Source organism: Dendropsophus ebraccatus, chromosome 11 (genome assembly GCF_027789765.1).
Source record: "Dendropsophus ebraccatus isolate aDenEbr1 chromosome 11, aDenEbr1.pat, whole genome shotgun sequence".
NCBI classification, from domain to species: Eukaryota; Metazoa; Chordata; class Amphibia; order Anura; family Hylidae; genus Dendropsophus; species Dendropsophus ebraccatus.
Genome location: NC_091464.1, coordinates 6,423,910 through 6,441,784, shown reverse-complemented (window position 1 = coordinate 6,441,784; position 17,875 = coordinate 6,423,910). Strand labels below are relative to the sequence as shown.

Sequence of the window (17,875 nt, the reverse complement as noted above, 5' to 3'; positions counted from 1 at the left end):
CATTAATAGTCTCTCACCTTAAGATCAAGATAATCTTCCAAGGCACAGCCCGAATCACTGTCCGAGGAGGAAGCAAGAGCTGCTGGGGATGGGGCACTCTGGTCTGGAGTTTCTGGTGCCATCGGGGTAGACGAGGATGCTCATACACTAAAAAAAAAAAATCACAAGTCTGTAAAACACGGATAGCACAAGACAACATACTCTTTCAGTGATTGGTCATCATTGCTCCAGCAAACTCTTAAAGGGAATCTGTCAGCTGTAATTCACATTCCAAACTGATGACACTATTAGATAGCCGTTGGGGTAAGGAGACACATGGTACCTTTCATATATCGGTCTGTGCTATCAGGATGTAGAAAGAGTCAAAGAGCCTTCCCCAAGAAGATGATCTACTACAAGCTGTAATGTCTGCTTTCTCCCCAATCCTTGCTTGACTGACACCTGGAAGCAGAGTCCCAGCAGGGTCAGGAATGGGGAGGAGGTGTCAATCAAGCAGGGAGCAGAGACAGATATATGAGAGGTACCAAGTGTCTCACTGATCTAACAGCATCTAACAGTTTTAGCAGTTTGGAACATAAATTACAGCTGACAGATTCCCTTTAAGTATTCTGATGAATGGAGCTCTTATGCAAATGTGAACTTTGCATAGTATAATAGGTCCAAGCAGATGCAGTATGTTAAATGAAACCAAGTGAAATATACAAGCATTTCCGAAAAAGTCCTGTTTCAGAGCTATAGGCTCTGAAAACAAATGTACTATATGCAATACCCACATCGACTGCAGTCCCCTAATCTGTCCCATTAGTACTGACAGCTGGTCTTCACACATTATACATGCAAGCAAGGAGGATTGTGGGAGAGTGTGTGCTCTTGCATGGCAGCAGCAGGTTCACAGTTTTGTGAGGAAACCAGAAAATAATCAGTTCCATGGGATGTAAGTCATTTTACTAATAAACAGCACATCTGTACTCCCTTACATGTATGGATGTCGTCCACATCTGATTTTTACCAACTTTGATTTGTGGGACAACCCCTTTAAAGTGTGCCATCACCAATCTTGAAAATTATTGCTGCAGTACCTGCTTGGTACCGGTGGCCGAAGACTTTTATTCTCATGCTCCTCGTTTTCTGCTGAAGCACCGGCACGGTGCCCCCCAGTGTGACGATAACCCCTCCCCGTGGTGGTGCGTCCCTGCTTAATTCTAATGGAGCCGCGTCACTGAGGGGAGGGGCTATCGTCACACTGGGGGGGGGGGGGGGGGAAGGCGCAGGGACTGCAGAAAAAAAATGTTCCAAGATTGGTGATGGTACACTCGCGTTAATGATATTGCTTCCTAGTTCTTTCACATAATCAACAGGCTAACATTTTCAGCTAGATTTTTATTAGCATTTGAAGCAATTTTCATGCATTTCCACAAAGTATATGACCATTTTGGCAAACCAGCTGAAATTGGCAGAGGTCGAGGGGTATAGGGATGCAGACTATAGACAATAAGAATTGCAGAGTGGAGCGTCATTTGGGAAAACGAGGCAGCAGGAACACGTCCCATGCAATGTAGACATATAGGAGTCTTGTAGGATTGGTGGATAACATATACTTAGATATCTCTGTTGTTAATGGAGTAATACAGTACATACTTATGGGATTCACAACCTTTATCATCCAATGCAGGAATACAAGATTTCCACTTATCGAAAGCAGACAAAGCGTTGTTCACCATCACGGCTTAAATCAGATGCGAGTACAGACTGGTCAGTAATCGGCCTGGGCCCTGTGATCTGGTAACACCGATTAGTGGTTAATGGGATATTGCAGCTGATGGGGAAGGGAATGTTGTATTTGTAGAAACACCCAACTGGAACTAATAGTGCGCATCTTTGAGGGCAGCTAAGTGTGGAAGTGTTAGGTTAAACCACAGGGGAGCGTCAAACAGCGTACCCACAAGTCGCTTAGAGGCTGACCATATCCAGTATGCAACTCTACAGCATGTTAATGAAGGCACAAGGGTCTATGAGGGATTCTAGGAAGGATCAGAGGGTGACAGGTTTGATATATTTAAGAGGTTGTGGGTGGGGTAGCTAGGCTCCATGGACCCAAATATTTAAAAGAGTAGTGCGGCGTTTAACTTAATTGCTGTCTACCCCGGCCGCCATCTTGGGTCAACAACGTCATCTTCGGGAGGCCGGCCGAACCGCTCCAGCCATCCCTCATGCCGGCCCCCCTCTCCAGTGAGCATAGTGCATCACACTTCCTGGGGTGGAGGGAACACGGGGAAGGGGGCCATTCACTTAAATAACATACATTACAAAGTTGTATAACTTTGTAATGTGTGTTATTTAGTGAATAAATGTTAAATGCCGCACTACCCCTTTAAGCTAGTTGGCATGCCAGTATCAAGTTTATGTTGGGTAGCATCATTCCAGCAGTGTATTTGGGGCATTGGAGTTTATCCAGTTGTATCCCCAAATCTTGAGGGGGAAGAAAGATTTGGGGATAGGTACAACTATATGCCGGAGAATGTACAAGCATTCAGGCAACACCACCATTTTAATTAGGTTAAAGGGGGTATTACGAAGTAAAAATGTCAGGAACTGTGAACTAGACAGTTTCCGACATGGACAGAGGTGGCAGCAGAGAGCACTGTATCAGACTGGAAAGAATACACAACTTCCTGCAGGAAATACAGCAGTTGATAAGTACTGGAAGACTGGAGATTTTTAAATAGAAGTAATTGACAAATCCATATAACTTTCTGACACCAGTTTATTAAAAAATATTTCTACAGAGTACCCCTTTAAATCTTCCAGCCACTAATAAGGGTAAGGCAGACCACAGCTGCAGTTTGTCTTTAACATTTTGTATGAGATGGTCCACATTCTAAGACAAAATCTGTGAATAACATTTTGTAATAAAAATCCCTAAATATTTCAAATGATCCACCACCCAAAAGGTCCCCATATGATGTTGGTGGTAGTTGCCTTCTCACTAGCTTGCCTATTGTCCTGTAGCCCATCATAGCCTTGTGCAAGTGTACAATTTGTGTCCTTAGACAGCTCTTTGGTTGTGGCTAGAGATGAGCAAATCAGATTAGTTTTGCTTCATAGGGAGCAAAAGTGATCTGGGTTCATCACCCTTAGGCTGTCGGCTCCGTGCCAGAGGACTGCTTGCCATAACAGTATCCATGTTTTCCTGGCGGACCCTGGTCGGTAATGTGCATATAATTACCGTATTCTGACTGCACTATGGAGAGGGAAAACCAGACTTAGACCCTCAGTAATGGACTGGGTGCCTGCCCCCAGTTTCTGCCATATGTGAATCTTCTTTGAGGTGCAGCCATTCCTCAGGACGGGAAACAGACTTGGGAATTGAGGGGGAAGTCCTGACCTTTATGTGAATCAGCTTCCTGCTTCCCGTCCCGGGAAGAAGGAGGTGGTCTCCCCAACAACGAGATAGGGAAAATAATCTGCTGTCATTACACCAGGAAACATTCAGCCGACGACTTATAAACACAGGGGGAGATTTATCAAAGGGTGTAAAATTTAGACTGGTGCAAACTGGCCACAGCGACCAATCACAGCTCCTCTTTCCTTTCACCAGAGCTGGAAGCTGAGCTGTGATTGGTTGCTGTAGCCAGTTTGCACCAGTCTAAATTTTAAACCCTTTGATAAATCTCCCCCACAGTCTATGTATTGTTCATACAGTGATGACCACACAATTATCAGGCCGCGTAATAGACTCTGTAGACGAGCCACGATCAAGGAGATCAGCGCATCCACGCTGCTCAGGCCGCCAAATATGAGCTTTACTTTACATTATAAAAAACTCTACGAGTGACGTCAACTCAGGCGTAAATAGCCCAATTACGTAAAAGATGAAGATGAATAAATGTGACCATTTTACTACTGCTGCCCTCATCCCGCTGCTCCGGTCCCTGGTCTGACACATGATGGCCCACTCAGCCATTCAGCAGCAGAGGTGGAACTCTGCTACAATCTGAGAGAGCTGATGTAAGCAAGTCCTTGGCTGGCTGTATCTGCAACATTGTAGCTTCTTTTTAATGCTGGAAGGATTAATCACAGTGAGGTCATTAACAACTTGACCTCAGATTAACGCTCCCAGCATTACACAGAAGCTATAAAGTTGCAGATAAACCCTGCCAGGGACTCGTTTACATCAGCTGTCTCAAAAGGGGGGTGGGGAGACAGGGTGAAAGCTCACACACAGTTTAGAACTGGGGGAAGGAGACTGAATAGATAATAAGCTTGGAAGGAATTGTTAGTCTCACCATGGGCAGCAACATACCAAAAGGTTATGTTTAGGATGCAGATCAGTCACATTAAAAAGCGCTTATACACATCTAAAATTGCGGCAACAGACCGCGAAATATGTGGCAAAAAGCCAAAGGAAAGCCATGTATTGTGCTGTGTATCATATAAACTACATAGCACATTGTGTGAACTAACCCGTAAGATTTTCCTAGGCACGTAACTAAAATGTTTTTCTTTTTCTTTTTCCAATCACGCTGTTTACACGCTTTCCACTACGTATACACTTTTTCCATTACACACATCTGATTACAATACAGGGTTTGTTCAAATGCAATAAACGGTACAATATATATATATATATATATATATATATATATATATATATACTTAAGTATAAATGACTAATGTGTTATTATTTCCCTTTGATGTTGAACACCTCACCTCGTATTACAGAACATGCTCTGTGTCTGACAGCATCCAATCCTATCCACCTCCCCCATTCACCCACCCTCCCTGCTGGTTGCCCTTTCAGACGCTCTGCTGACAGCGCACACTCCCTTCCTGACTCAGGATGCCTCACAAATCCTGTCTTGCTGATAACCTAGCGTGGACAAACTGAACACACAAAACCTGTCCTGTATATTAGGAATAAACACACACATCACATAGTCAATGCGGACTCTTCTGCCTTTAGGACACATCAGGCACAGCCATGGTTAACTAGTGCAGAATATCAGGAACATAGCCATGGAATTTACCAGAGTTTCCCCCGAAAATAACATCCTCTGAAAATAAGGCATAGTGAAGGATTTACAGGATAGCTTAAAATAAGGCATCCCCCGAAAGTAAGACCCCCGCTGCCACCCTCCATCCCCACGCCGCTAAGTGGAGGGGGTGGTTTGTCTGGGTATGCTGGTTTGTGATGACAACTACTATACAGTATATCATGGGTACTCAACAACTTTTAGTGAGGGGCCACTTACCAAGGTCTATTGTCAGGTAAAGGTCCGAGCTGAACATCAGTAGTAACCGTGTTTTGTTACTTTTCACAAACGTTGTTGAACTATTTACATACAGAATTGAAGCTTATTAGTGGGAAAACTGGCATTTTTCCTCTTTCATTGGCCCTTTGAAATTAGGTACAAAGGGGGTGACTGCCCCAGTAGTATATAGCCGCCCTGTGCGCTCTTCCCCAGTAGAATAAAGCCCCCATGTTGCTCCCCCAGTAGTATATAGCCCCCCTGTGCGCTCTTCTCCAGTAGTATATAGCCCCCCTGTTGCTCCCCCAGAAGTATATAGCCCCCCTGTTGCTCCCCCAGTAGTATATAGCCCCTAGGTGCACTCTGCCCCAGTAGCATATAGCCCCACTGTGCGCTCTCCCCCTCCCATATACCTAAAAAAAACAAAAAAAACACTTATACTCACCTGGGTCCGGCCGTCGCCGGTTACCGTAGAGCAGCGCAGAAAGACAGGGAGCCATTGGCTCTCTCCCTGTTAGTAACTCTTGTGGCCGCAATGCAGTGGTCACAAGAGGCCGCTCTCCCCTGTCCTGGCGTCGGCGCTCCAGTGACGTGACTCGACTCAAGCTGCTGTAGGGGTTGGGACAGCTGGCCTCCGCAGTCAACCATTATTCCACTCTGCTATGCAACTCACTCAACTCTGCTATATCTTGTGGATATCCGCTTTACTACATCATGGACCAATCAGGCATAAGCATTGCATGATGGGATATGTAGTTTTCTGGCCGGCGCCACGTTGGATATAGTTCGGCTTTTAAAAAAAAAAGTGTAACTATGGAATGGAAGCAGCTAGGTTTGGGGGGAATACCCCTTTAAAACCATTATTTAAAAAAAAAACTTTCCTTAAAAAAATAAAACATTAGAAAATCTGTGTAAACTTACATATGGTTGTGTTCGGACTGACCTATTTTCGGCCAACGCCTGTCAAGGTTTCATCTATATCCACAGCTACCAACTGCAGGGACTTGACACCCCACCATTCTGCGTATCCTGCCAGGACCCAGTGGCTGAGGATCACAGCAACCTAGAAACCTGTGGCTGCTCCGACCTCCATCACTTTCTGCACTGAGAGCGTATTTAGATGTTGTGCTCTGAGTACAACATCATAAGGTGAGAAAATCCAAGTGCCTTTGTTTTCACCACCTTTCTCCATCACAGGTACTGGGACATTCTCCTAATAAAAGATACATATGACTCTGTGTATAGGACAGGGAGATGGTGATGTAGGCTGGAGGGGCGAGTCAGAGATGGTGACATCACTCGGGGCGGAACTAGAGACAAGATCTTCCTGTGACATCAGAGGATGATGCATTGAGTACAGAGAGGAAGGGGAGCAGAGGGGCTATAGACAGATCACATTTTGTACCTCTTCTATTTTGAGTGAAGCATGCTATGTTTAGTAAACATTTCTTGGGGGAAAAGGGGGGGAATGTCCTGCACAGATGAACAGACAGCCAGGAGCGCTAAGACATCTCTCCAAAGAGGAGAAGAACAAGCATCAAACTGGCTGAGGAAAGGGTTAAGTGGAGATGCACCGCATCCCCACTTAAAGGAGAATTCTGGCAAATTTTTTTAATAAAATATTGCATTGACATGTTTGGTATCGCCGCGTGTGTAATCGCCTGAACTATTAAGTAATCACATTCCTGATCTCACACGGTAAAGGGCGTAAGCGCAAAAAAATCCCAAAGTGCAAAACTGTGCATTTTTGGTCACATCAAATCCAGAAAAATTGTAATAAAAAGCGATCAAAAAGTTATATATGCGCAATCAAGGTACCGATAGAAAGCAATCATCATGGCGCAAAAAATTACACCTCACACAGCCCCATAGACCAAAGGATAAAAGCGCTTTAAGCCTGGGAATGGAGCGATTTTGAGGAACATATATTTGTTAACAATGGTTTGAATTTTTTACAAACCATCAGATAAAAGAAAAGTTATACATGTTATATATCGTTGTAATCGTAAAGCGATTCTTAACAAAAGTGCCGGGGAGGCTGAAAGAAATAACGTTCACTCACCTCCTCGGCTCCAGCGATGACGGCGTGGCCCTCGGCTGCTTCCTGGTTAGTGAGGGGGTCTGGTTCGTGACATGTAAGGGACACTCAGCCAGTCAGCGGACGTAGCGTGATCAAGCACTGTGTCAGACTGAAAAGACAACACCACTTCCTGCAAGACACACAGCAGCTGATAAGTATTGGAAGACTGGAGACTATCAAATAGAAGCAAATTTCAAAACTATATAACTTTCTGAAACCAGACTTAAAACAAAAAGATTTTTGCCGGAGTACCCCTTTAAAGCACTCTCACAAACCTCCAAGAAATTATCCTATACATTTGTTTATCAGATTTTTCTTCATTAGTATTATTCATTGTTATTATTGCACGACGATAATCTTAAAGTGAACTCTGCCAGGAAAGTAATTAAAATAAATGGGAGAGCCCATCCCATGAAAATCTAGGACAGCAGTGTTTGGTGAAGTAACTATTTCACGAAAGACTATCCTTTAAGCCTCAACTACGCCAAGACCCTTTGTGGAGAGACAGCAGTTGTCAAGCACAGGAATACACAGAGTACTTGCCTAGATGCAACCGCTGCATAAGAATATATGTATGCTAATCAAATAGGCGCTGTCGTTTTAAAAAGCAAAACAGGTTTAGAGCAATAGTACAAATGAATATAAGAAAGTTTGTAATATATCTTACAAGACAAATATGCCTCCTCCTTTTATCAAGCATCTTCCCTGTTCTCCCTCCCTGTTAAATCGGCATCTACTCTGAAGAATCAGCTTAGCAACAACTTTTGTTTACTGGTAACAACTGGGAAGACACATATAGACTGAGGAGGGAGATAGCTCTTTAAGGAAGAGATCTCAACTCAGGGCTTTATACCGTTTACTACAGCTTCATTACAGCCTCCATATAGTTGCTACTGCTTTAACTAAACAGCCCATGCTTATCTACCTGCGTTCCCACATGAGTCTGCAGGTTCCTGCTCACTGATTGGCTGAGTGGGCTGTCAGTGAGCATTGACAACCCCCCCCCCCGAGGAGCCATCTATAAGAGGGAATACACAGAGGGGGGTATGTATAAGAGGGAATACACAGAGGGACCATCTATAAGAGGGAATACACAGAGGGGGTATGTATAAGAGGGAATACACAGAGAAGGCCCTCCCTCTATAAGAAGGAATACACAGAGGGGGTATGTATAAGAGGGAATACACAGAGAAGGCCCTCCCTCTATAAGAAGGAATACACAGAGGGGGGTATATATAAGAGGAAATACACAGAGGGGGGTATGTATAAGAGGGAATACACAGAGAAGGCCCTCCCTCTATAAGAAGGAATACACAGAGGGGGTATGTATAAGAGGGAATACACAGAGAAGGCCATCTATAAGAAGGAATACACAGAGGGGGGTATATATAAGAGGAAATACACAGAGGAGGGTATCTATAAGAGGGAATACACAGAGAAGGCCCTCTATAAGAAGGAATACACAGAGGGGGTATGTATAAGAGGGAATACACAGAGAAGGCCCTCTATAAGAAGGAATACACAGAGGGGGTATGTATAAGAGGGAATACACAGAGGGGGGTATATATAAGAGGGAATACACAGAGGGACCATCTATAAGAGGGAAATCAACAGAGGGGGCATCTGTAAGAGGGAATACACAGGGGGGCCATCTAAAAGAGGGAATACACAGGGGGGGCATCTATAAGAGGGAATACACAGGGGGGGCATCTATAAGAGGGAATACACAGGGGGGGCATCTGTAAGAGGGAATACACAGGGGGGGCATCTATAAGAGGGAATACACAGAGGGGAGAGGGGCATCTATAGGAGGGAATACACAGAGGGGGCATATATAAGAGGGAATACACAGAGATGGGCAATCTTTAATGGGCACTACCCAGAGGGGGGTGGCATCTATAAGGGGGACTACAAAGGGGGCCATTTTAAAAGGGGACTACACAGAGGGGGGGCTGTATACCATAGGAGATACACAGAGGCGACCATCTATAAAGGGGAACAACAAAGGGGACGTCTATATGTGAGACTACATGGGGGGCGTATACAATAGGGGGACCACACAGAGGGGGGGCTCTCAAGGATATGCACATGGGGCCATCTATATGAAAGACTAAAGAAGAGGCCATCTTTAAGGTGGCTACACAGAACTACACAGAAGGTGACATCTACTGTAAGGAGGGTCACATAGAGTTACCCTACCCACTAAATGAGGGCATGGCGGCACTAATGGAGATGTGCAGTTTGTAGAGAGATGAGGATGGTGCCAGAGTGAGGAGCCTAATAAGTTTGTCTGGCAGATTCTGTGGATTTGTGTCTCGGAGAAGTTCTCATAAAAAAAAAAAATACACAATTCATGGTCATTGAAAAACTGACACCATACTGGAGAGGGGGAGGCTTTATTGAACAACTGTCCAAAGTGGATCTTCACATTAAACACCTTGATGCCAAATGGTCTAAATGCAGATTTGGAATTATTTGCATATTTAAATTATGTGCAATTGTAATGAAACAGCAGCTGTAACAATGTCAACGGTAGAATTGTAGTTATGCTCCAATAAGCAGTCAGTAGCAACAACAACAACGGAAAAGACTCAGCAATAAGTAGAACTGGAGGTTAAAGACTGTAAAACAATATCTCCATAATATACAGTCATGGCAAAAAGTTTTAAGAATGGTACAAATATTATAGTCTCACATGATCCGCTGCCCTCTGGTTTTTATGTGTGTTTGTCAGATGTTTTATCACATACAGAAATATAATTGCAATCATATTATCAGTAACAAAAGCTTATACTGACAGTTAGAATGTGTCAATGCAGCAAGTCAATATTTGCAGTGTTTTGCCTTCTTCTTCAGGACCTCTGCAATTCTCCCCGGCTGCTCTCAATCAACTTCTGGACCAGATCCTGAGCCAGGTTCCCTGAGCCATTTAGTTATCACCTTTGCTTTTGGACGGTTGGGAGAAGTTGCTCTTGGAGGACATTCTGGTCCCATTCTTTATTCATGGCTGTGTTTTTAGGCAAGACTGTGAAAGAGCCGATTCCCTTGGCTGAGAAGTAACCCCACACATGAATGGTTTCAGGATGCTTTACAGTTGGCATAAGACAAGACTGGTGGTAGCGCTCACCTCATCTTCTCCGAATAAGCTGTTTTCCAGATGTCCCAAACAATCGGAAAGGGGATTCATCAGAGAAAATGACTTTCCCCAGTCCTCAGCAGTCGAATCCCTGGACCTTTTCTGGGGAGAAGTGGCTTCTTTGCTGCCCTCCTTGAGACCAGGCCTTGCTCCAAGAGTCTCTGCAGTCTCACAGTGAGTGCAGATGCACTCACACCTGCCTGCTGCCATTCCTGAGCAAGCTCTGCACTTCTGGTAGCCCGATCCCCCAGCTGAAACACTTTTAAGAGACGGTCCTGGCGCTTGCTGGTGTCCTGGAGCCTTTTTGGCAACAATAGAACCTCTCTCCTTGAAGTTCTTGATGATGCGATAGACTGTTGACTGAGGTGCAATCTTTCTAGCTGCGATACTCTTCCCTGTTAGGCCATTTTTGTGCAGTGCAATGATGACTGCACGTGTTTCTTTAGAGATAAACATGTTAACAGAAGAGAAACAATGATGCCAAGCACCAGCCTCCTTTAAAGTGTCCAGTGGTGTCATTCTTACTTAATCATAACAGATTGATCTCCAGCCCTGTCCTCATCAACACCCACACCTGTGCTAATGGAGCAATCACTGACACAATGGTAGCTGGTCCTTTTAAGGCAGGGCTGCAATGATGTTGAAATGTGTTTTGGGGGAGAAAGTTCATTTTCTAGGCAAATATTGACTTTGCAAGTAATCACTCTTTATAACACTCTGGAGTATATGCACATTGCCATTTTAAAAACTGAAGCAGTAGACTTTGTAAAAATTAATATTTGTATCATTCTCAAAATTTTCGCCATAACTGTATATGAACTGAATCAGGAAGACGGATCAGCAGGAAGAGATCTATTTAAGGAAGGCTCACAGGATTAGGACACTTTCCTGACGAGGGTGAATCTAATCGCTGAAACATGTTGGATCTTTGTTTACTTTGCAAGCACCCGTACAGACAAAGTAGTGATGTCACTTGAAGTTTGGACTGACACCGCGCAAGAACGTGAATAGCTAGTTGTAGGGGTGCCGCCGGCTGGGTCCCACTTCTGGCTTCCTTCCTGACTACCAGAACAGGGATTTAGAGATACAGCTAGTATAGCAACAACACAAAGGAATAAGGTAAGTTGTACTTCTACCTTACATGCATCGCGATCCCGCCAGATCCGTACAGTCTGGTTAGGGGCAGGTAGATCCTTACCTCCTTCTGGCACTAATGACTCACAGTGGTGTAAGGGCATCGGCAGAACACCATTAGCAAATTTGGTACTCTCCCCGCTGGAGAACGATATCTACATAGCTGTTACAACTAGATCACCAGTTTTGCTTAACAACTATTACAGTATCTACAGTAGCTATAACACTTTTTAGTCACACCATAGTCCAATCTATAGTGGTCCTAGTGCTAAATACATCATTATTATTATTACTTTGGAGCAGTAGTCCTAAACTGGTGGACCATGGAGGCCAGCTGTCCTGACCCCTGCTGTGCTCTGCACAGTAACTATGAGCGCTCGTCACCGTTACCGTGCATAGTTACCATGCAGCAGCACTGCCAGTCACTCTTGTGGCCACAGTTTTCCCACTAATAAGCATCAATTCTGTATGTAAATAGTTCAACAACGTTTGTGAAAAGTAACAAAACACGTTTACTACTGATGTTCAGCTCGGACCTTCACCTGACAATAGACCCTGGTAAGTGGAGCTTCACTAAAAGTTGTTGAGTAGGGCAGTAGTGAGTGGGATAGCAGGGGTGTGTGCAGAGTGTCTCAGTTGTACAAGGAGGGAATTTTTAAATCTTTTGCTATATTGCAAGAAGAATTTCAGTTGCCACAAGTGATGTTTTATATATATCTACAGTTGCGCCATGCAGCTAAGCACAATTTGCCATTGCAAAGGTGCCACGCTTCGTTCAGTGCTGACTGCAGTGGACTCAAGGGGTCTTATTTCATTTATTTATCAACGTCTCTTGTCTGCATTTCATGCAACCAAACCTCTAACGATTAAGGCTAAGCGGGAGGCAGACGTGGGGCCTCTTAAGGAAGAACAGTGGGCGGTGACACCCAAATTAGCCTTGTCCAAAACGCAAAGGAAATCACTATTGTTTCTCCTCCATAGAGTCTATCGTACTTCGAAATTTCTATATGACATAGGCTTAAGGGCCGACTCTACTTGCCCCCCGATGTCATATGGAAGGAGACCACATAATCCATGTTATGTGGAGCTGCACAGAATTGGAAAGGTATTGGAAAGGTGTCCTTGCCCTGATTTAAAAAGTGTACCAAATAAAGGCCCTATTCCACGGAACGATTATCGTCCGTATTCGGCCGATATCTGCCGCTACGGACGATAATCGTGCTGTGGAATGGAGTGCAACGATCAGCCAACATCGTTCATGTCGGCTGATCGTTGCAGTCGCTTGTTTTTCAACATGTTGAAAAACAAGCGACTGATACAGCAACGATCTGCTGCCGTCGCTCCGTTGAATAGGAGCATCGGCAGCAGACGCTGCTGTATCCTATGGGCTGCCTGGATGATCAGCGATCACCCGGACAGCCCCCCCGCAGCTCCCCGCCGCCCCTCCCGCACTCACCCGCTCGCTGAAGACGCGCTGAATAGCGGCGGCAGCGAGCGGGGAACGAGGAGCAAACGAGCGCTGAGAGCGCTCGTTTGCTCCTCTAAACGACTCGTGAAATAGGGCTTTTACTATACCCCTTGAGCCATTGCAGTGAGTTTTAGGTCTGGTGACTGACTCCTCCGAGCCCACAGGAGTGAAACTGGCGGTGTGCAGAATATTATATCAGGCCCTTAAATTGATAGCTCAGCACTGGTTACAAGCTGAGCCTCCTACAAAGGCCGAACTGACTAATAAATTTAACACTGTAATCAGACTGGAGAAAGGGATATATAAAAAGTGTGAAGCCATAAGGGGTCCGTCGGTGGACACTCCTGGTCTGCCGTCTCATTTCTTAAAAAGCAATCCCATGGAAGCATTTCTGCTGTTAGCTGACCAAAATAGGGTGGCCATGAGAAATAGACCTTAGACCACTGGCACATTAATTGAATATTTTCTGGAAGTTATAGTACTTGATATGTGTGAGAGTGAATGATGGCTTGTATGTTTTGTGTGGAGTGGACCCCCTCCTGTCGGAGTAAGTTTAATGTTTAATCCTACCACTGGATATACTGTGTTGTATGCCCAAATTTTGTGTACTATTGCTATACATTTTCTCTCTTTGAGAGAATTGACATTGTAGGGCATCCTGTTCTGGTGGGGGAGGATGGGCTAATTCTGTTTTAAAATTGGAAAATGTTTAATACAAATTATCTGATTTAAAAAAAAAAAAACAGTTGTTGAGTACCCCTGCTCTAGAGTGTTATATATAGAGGAATGGGGCCTCAGAGTTATTAAGCTGCTTAGACACATATCTGCAGTACAGCGCCGTGTTAACAGACATCCCTAGGAGTCTGAAGACAGCTGATAGTTCTCATAATGGCCCAGGGTTCAAGAAGAAAATGAAAACAACTCTTATCAGAGAAGACATAGCAGCTACTGTATGGTTTTTTCTCGATTCTTGATTTAAATCTTAATCTTTTAAAAAATATATATTATTTGCTAATGATGATGGGTATAGTAGTAGAGGCAGAGTGGATAAGGGGTGTAGTAACAGTAACAGTAAAAGCTTAGAAGATGAGGGCTGTAGTTGTAGATAAGGGGAGTAGCAGTAGTGGGTATAGTAGAAGTTTTGGGAGAGGTAGTATCAGGAGTGGGGGTAGTAGTAGTAGTAAAGCAGTATTGGGGGTGGTAGTAGAGCAGTATTGGGGGTGGTAGTAAAGCAGTATTGGGGGTGGTAGTAGAGCAGTATTGGGGTTGGTAGTAGAGCAGTATTGGGGTTGGTAGTAGAGCAGTATTGGGAGCAGTAGTAGAGCAGTATTGGGAGCAGTAGTAGAGCAATATTGTGATATAACTGTGCTTAAAAGGCCACAGCGCTTGCATTTTTTCACCTAGAGAGCCCACATGAGCCCCTATTTTTTGCGCCACTAATTGTACTGTGCGTGTGTGTGCTATGTATGCAGCAGGCTGTGTGTGTGTGTGTGTTTGCTATGGCTGCAGCAGGCTGTATGTGTGTGTGTGCTATATAATGTCGAGGTGCCTTCCCAAAGAAGGCCTACTGTTGTTGGCTGTTTCCTAATTGAGTTGGAGAATGGGTCCGGATCCCCTCTCCCACACCATGCACTGGGCCCTATTCCACGGGACGATTATCGTTTGGATAATCGTTAACGATTAACGATCTCAAACGACCGCTATTGCGAAAGACCTGAAAACGTTCACTCATTTCCATGGAACGATAATCGTTACTTATGATCGTAATTGCGATCGTTTCTCTTCGCTATTTATTCGCTATTGCGTTCGTATCTATTGAGAACGACCGAACGATGTCTTATTCAATGCGAACGATTTGCGAACGAGCAACGATAAAAATAGGTCCAGGTCTTATTAAACGATCAACGATTTCTCGTTCGGTCGTTAATCGTTAACTGCATTTCAACCGAACGATTATCGTTCAGATTCGAACGATTTAACGATAATCTGAACGATAATCGTCCCGTAGAATAGGGCCCTTAGAATGAGGACACAGACTACGTATCTTGCAAACAAGTCTGGTGTGTTCCCTATCTCTGAGAACCCACCTTTATTTATACAGGAAAAACCAATGGATATGAATGTAAAATGCAAAGTCATACACTATACACGTCATCAACTTCAAAAAACGAATAACTATGGATATATTTTGACAGTATGCAGCAGGCTGTGTGTGTGTGTGCGTGCACTATGGCTGCAGCAGGCTGTGTGTGTGCTATGGCTGCAGCAGGCTGTGTGTGTGTGCGTGCACTATGGCTGCAGCAGTCTGCGTGTTTGCTATGGCTGCAGCAGTCTGTGTCTGTGCTATGTATGCAGCAGGCTGTGTGTGTGTGTGTGTGTGTGTGTGTGTGTGTGTGTGTGTGTGTGTGTGTGCGCGCGCGCACGCTATGGATGCAGCAGACAGTATATCACTATCTGTGACCCCTCTCTCTATCACTATGTGTGACCTCTCTATATAACTGTGTGACCTCTCTATCACTATGTGTGACCTCTCTCTCTCTCACTATGTGTGACCCCTCTCTCTCTATCACTATGTGTGACCCCTCTCTCTCTATCACTATGTGTGACCCCTCTCTCTCTCTATCACTATGTGTGACCCCTCTCTCTCTCTCTATCACTATGTGTGACCCCTCTATATAACTGTGTGACCTCTCTATCACTATGTGTGACCTCTCTCTCTCTCTCACTATGTGTGACCCCTCTCTCTCTATCACTATGTGTGACCCCTCTCTCTCTATCACTATGTGTGACCCCTCTCTCTCTATCACTATGTGTGACCCCTCTCTCTCTCTATCACTATGTGTGACCCCTCTCTCTCTCTATCACTATGTGTGACCCCTCTCTCTCTCTATCACTATGTGTGACCCCTCTCTCTCTCTATCACTATGTGTGACCCCTCTCTCTCTCTACAGTTACTATACATTATACACCACATGCTGCTATACTGTACAGTAACTTATATATCACATATCCAGCTGCTGTGTTATCAGGGTTATACAGTTACTATACATTATATACCACATGCAGCTATACTGTACAGTAACTTATATATCACATATCCAGCTGCTGTGTTATCAGGGTTATACAGTTACTATACATTATATACCACATGCTGCTATACTGTACAGTAACTTATATATCACATATCCAGCTGCTGTGTTATCAGGGTTATACAGTTACTATACATTATATACCACATGCTGCTATACTGTACAGTAACTTATATATCACATATCCAGCTGCTGTGTTATCAGGGTTATACAGTTACTATACATTAAATACCACATGCTGCTATACTGTACAGTAACATATATCACATCCAGCTGCTGTGTTATCAGAATTAAAAAAAAAATCATTATTTTTACGGGTGTGGAACCAATTCTCTGCATTTCAATTATTTCTTTTGGAAAATTTGACCGCAGTTCTGGTCACCCAGGGTGGACCTGGGATATGATGTGTTCGGACTGCTTAGCCAGTCAGCGGCCAAGATGGAACCCCACTATGGCTACTGACTGCCAGAGAAGGCCTTGCACATTAAGTCCCAGGTCCCCACTCAGACTTAGAAGTGGCCGTGCCGAGGGACCAGAGCTGCGGGATACCTGCACCAGCGATGCAGTGCGGCCAGTGATTGGCTGAGGGGCTTGTCACCTCAGAGGCCGTCTCTGCAATACTCATGGCAGCTGCCAGATCAGGCAGAAGCCAGGAAGATACTAGGAAGCAGGCAAAAGCACCAAGAAGCTGGTCAGGTGTGTATGAACTTTATTGCTTTACACTAGGCATGGTCTGCACGGACATCACTAATGATTTTATATATATATATATATATATATATATATATATATATATATATATATATACAGCCCTTACTGCACAATGATCAAGCCGTGGAATAGGCTCAGTAGGATCTAGCAGATCAGTGCTGCGGTGGAGATATGGCGTCCTGCTTGGTCTCCTAGCTCCCTGCTCCACAACAGAAGCCTGCACGGTACTATGTAAAAAGATCCCACCGTGCTGCCAGGGCTGGAGATGAGAGCCAAGGAGATTGTGTCTCTTCCTGCAAAGTTCTGAGGATTCTGCAGAAACGTCACATTGTGTCTTGGAGCCTTAGAATCCGGTTCTAAGATTTGCAACTTTTTTTTTACCCTTTAGATACTGTAAATACCATGTAAGTGAAGAAACCTTGTGAGACTTGTGAAGTTTCACCAGTAAGTGCGCAGATGGCAAGCACAGGTGCACTATGATGACTGCTCAGTGACATTTAGCTAAAGCACAAGAGACTTCTGCCCATTCCTTTCATTCATTTGTTATGTTGACATTTTATGACGCCTTTAGGCCTGACTCACACATATCCTGTCTGCAATATCGTAGATTGACGACCAAACAAAAACACCTGCAATGCATCTGCAAAAATAAATGAGAAGAGCCTGGGCAGATCCGCAAATACAGAGGTACAGAGGGCCATCCATGTGTCCCATTGACATCTATGGGCACTGGCATGCTGCAAAGCACAATTCTGGCAGGTACATGTGGATCCATACAAAAAAGAACATTGTAGGCAATACTGTCTGCGGTGTGTGGACAGGAAATACCAGTGTATGTAAGAGGCCTTAGGGGTCATTCACATGTTCCATGATTACAGTCTGTGTGTGGAAGATACCCACCGGAAGGCAGAAATCCCGCCATTATGGTTCTTATGATGCCGGAAGCTCTGAAACAATTTAAATGTTTGTGCTACTGTACTGACACAACCTCATTTACAGTTCTTCCTT

General features: G+C 44.4%; 1 protein-coding gene across 3 annotated transcripts in view; it reads right to left on the bottom strand.

Moving 5' to 3' along the window:
• PRICKLE4 (prickle planar cell polarity protein 4) overlaps nucleotides 1–17,875 on the bottom strand; it is a 38,856-nt gene that overhangs the window by 19,572 nt on the left and 1,409 nt on the right. For 2 of the 3 annotated variants that reach the window (XM_069945679.1, XM_069945677.1), the window contains exon 2: nucleotides 18–147. In XM_069945679.1, coding sequence (XP_069801780.1) covers nucleotides 18–122 — 105 coding nt within the window. In that variant the 5' untranslated portion in view covers nucleotides 123–147. Of the gene's footprint in view, nucleotides 1–17; nucleotides 148–7,311; nucleotides 7,460–17,875 lie in introns of all 3 variants that reach the window. The other variant, XM_069945678.1, reaches the window with a different exon arrangement.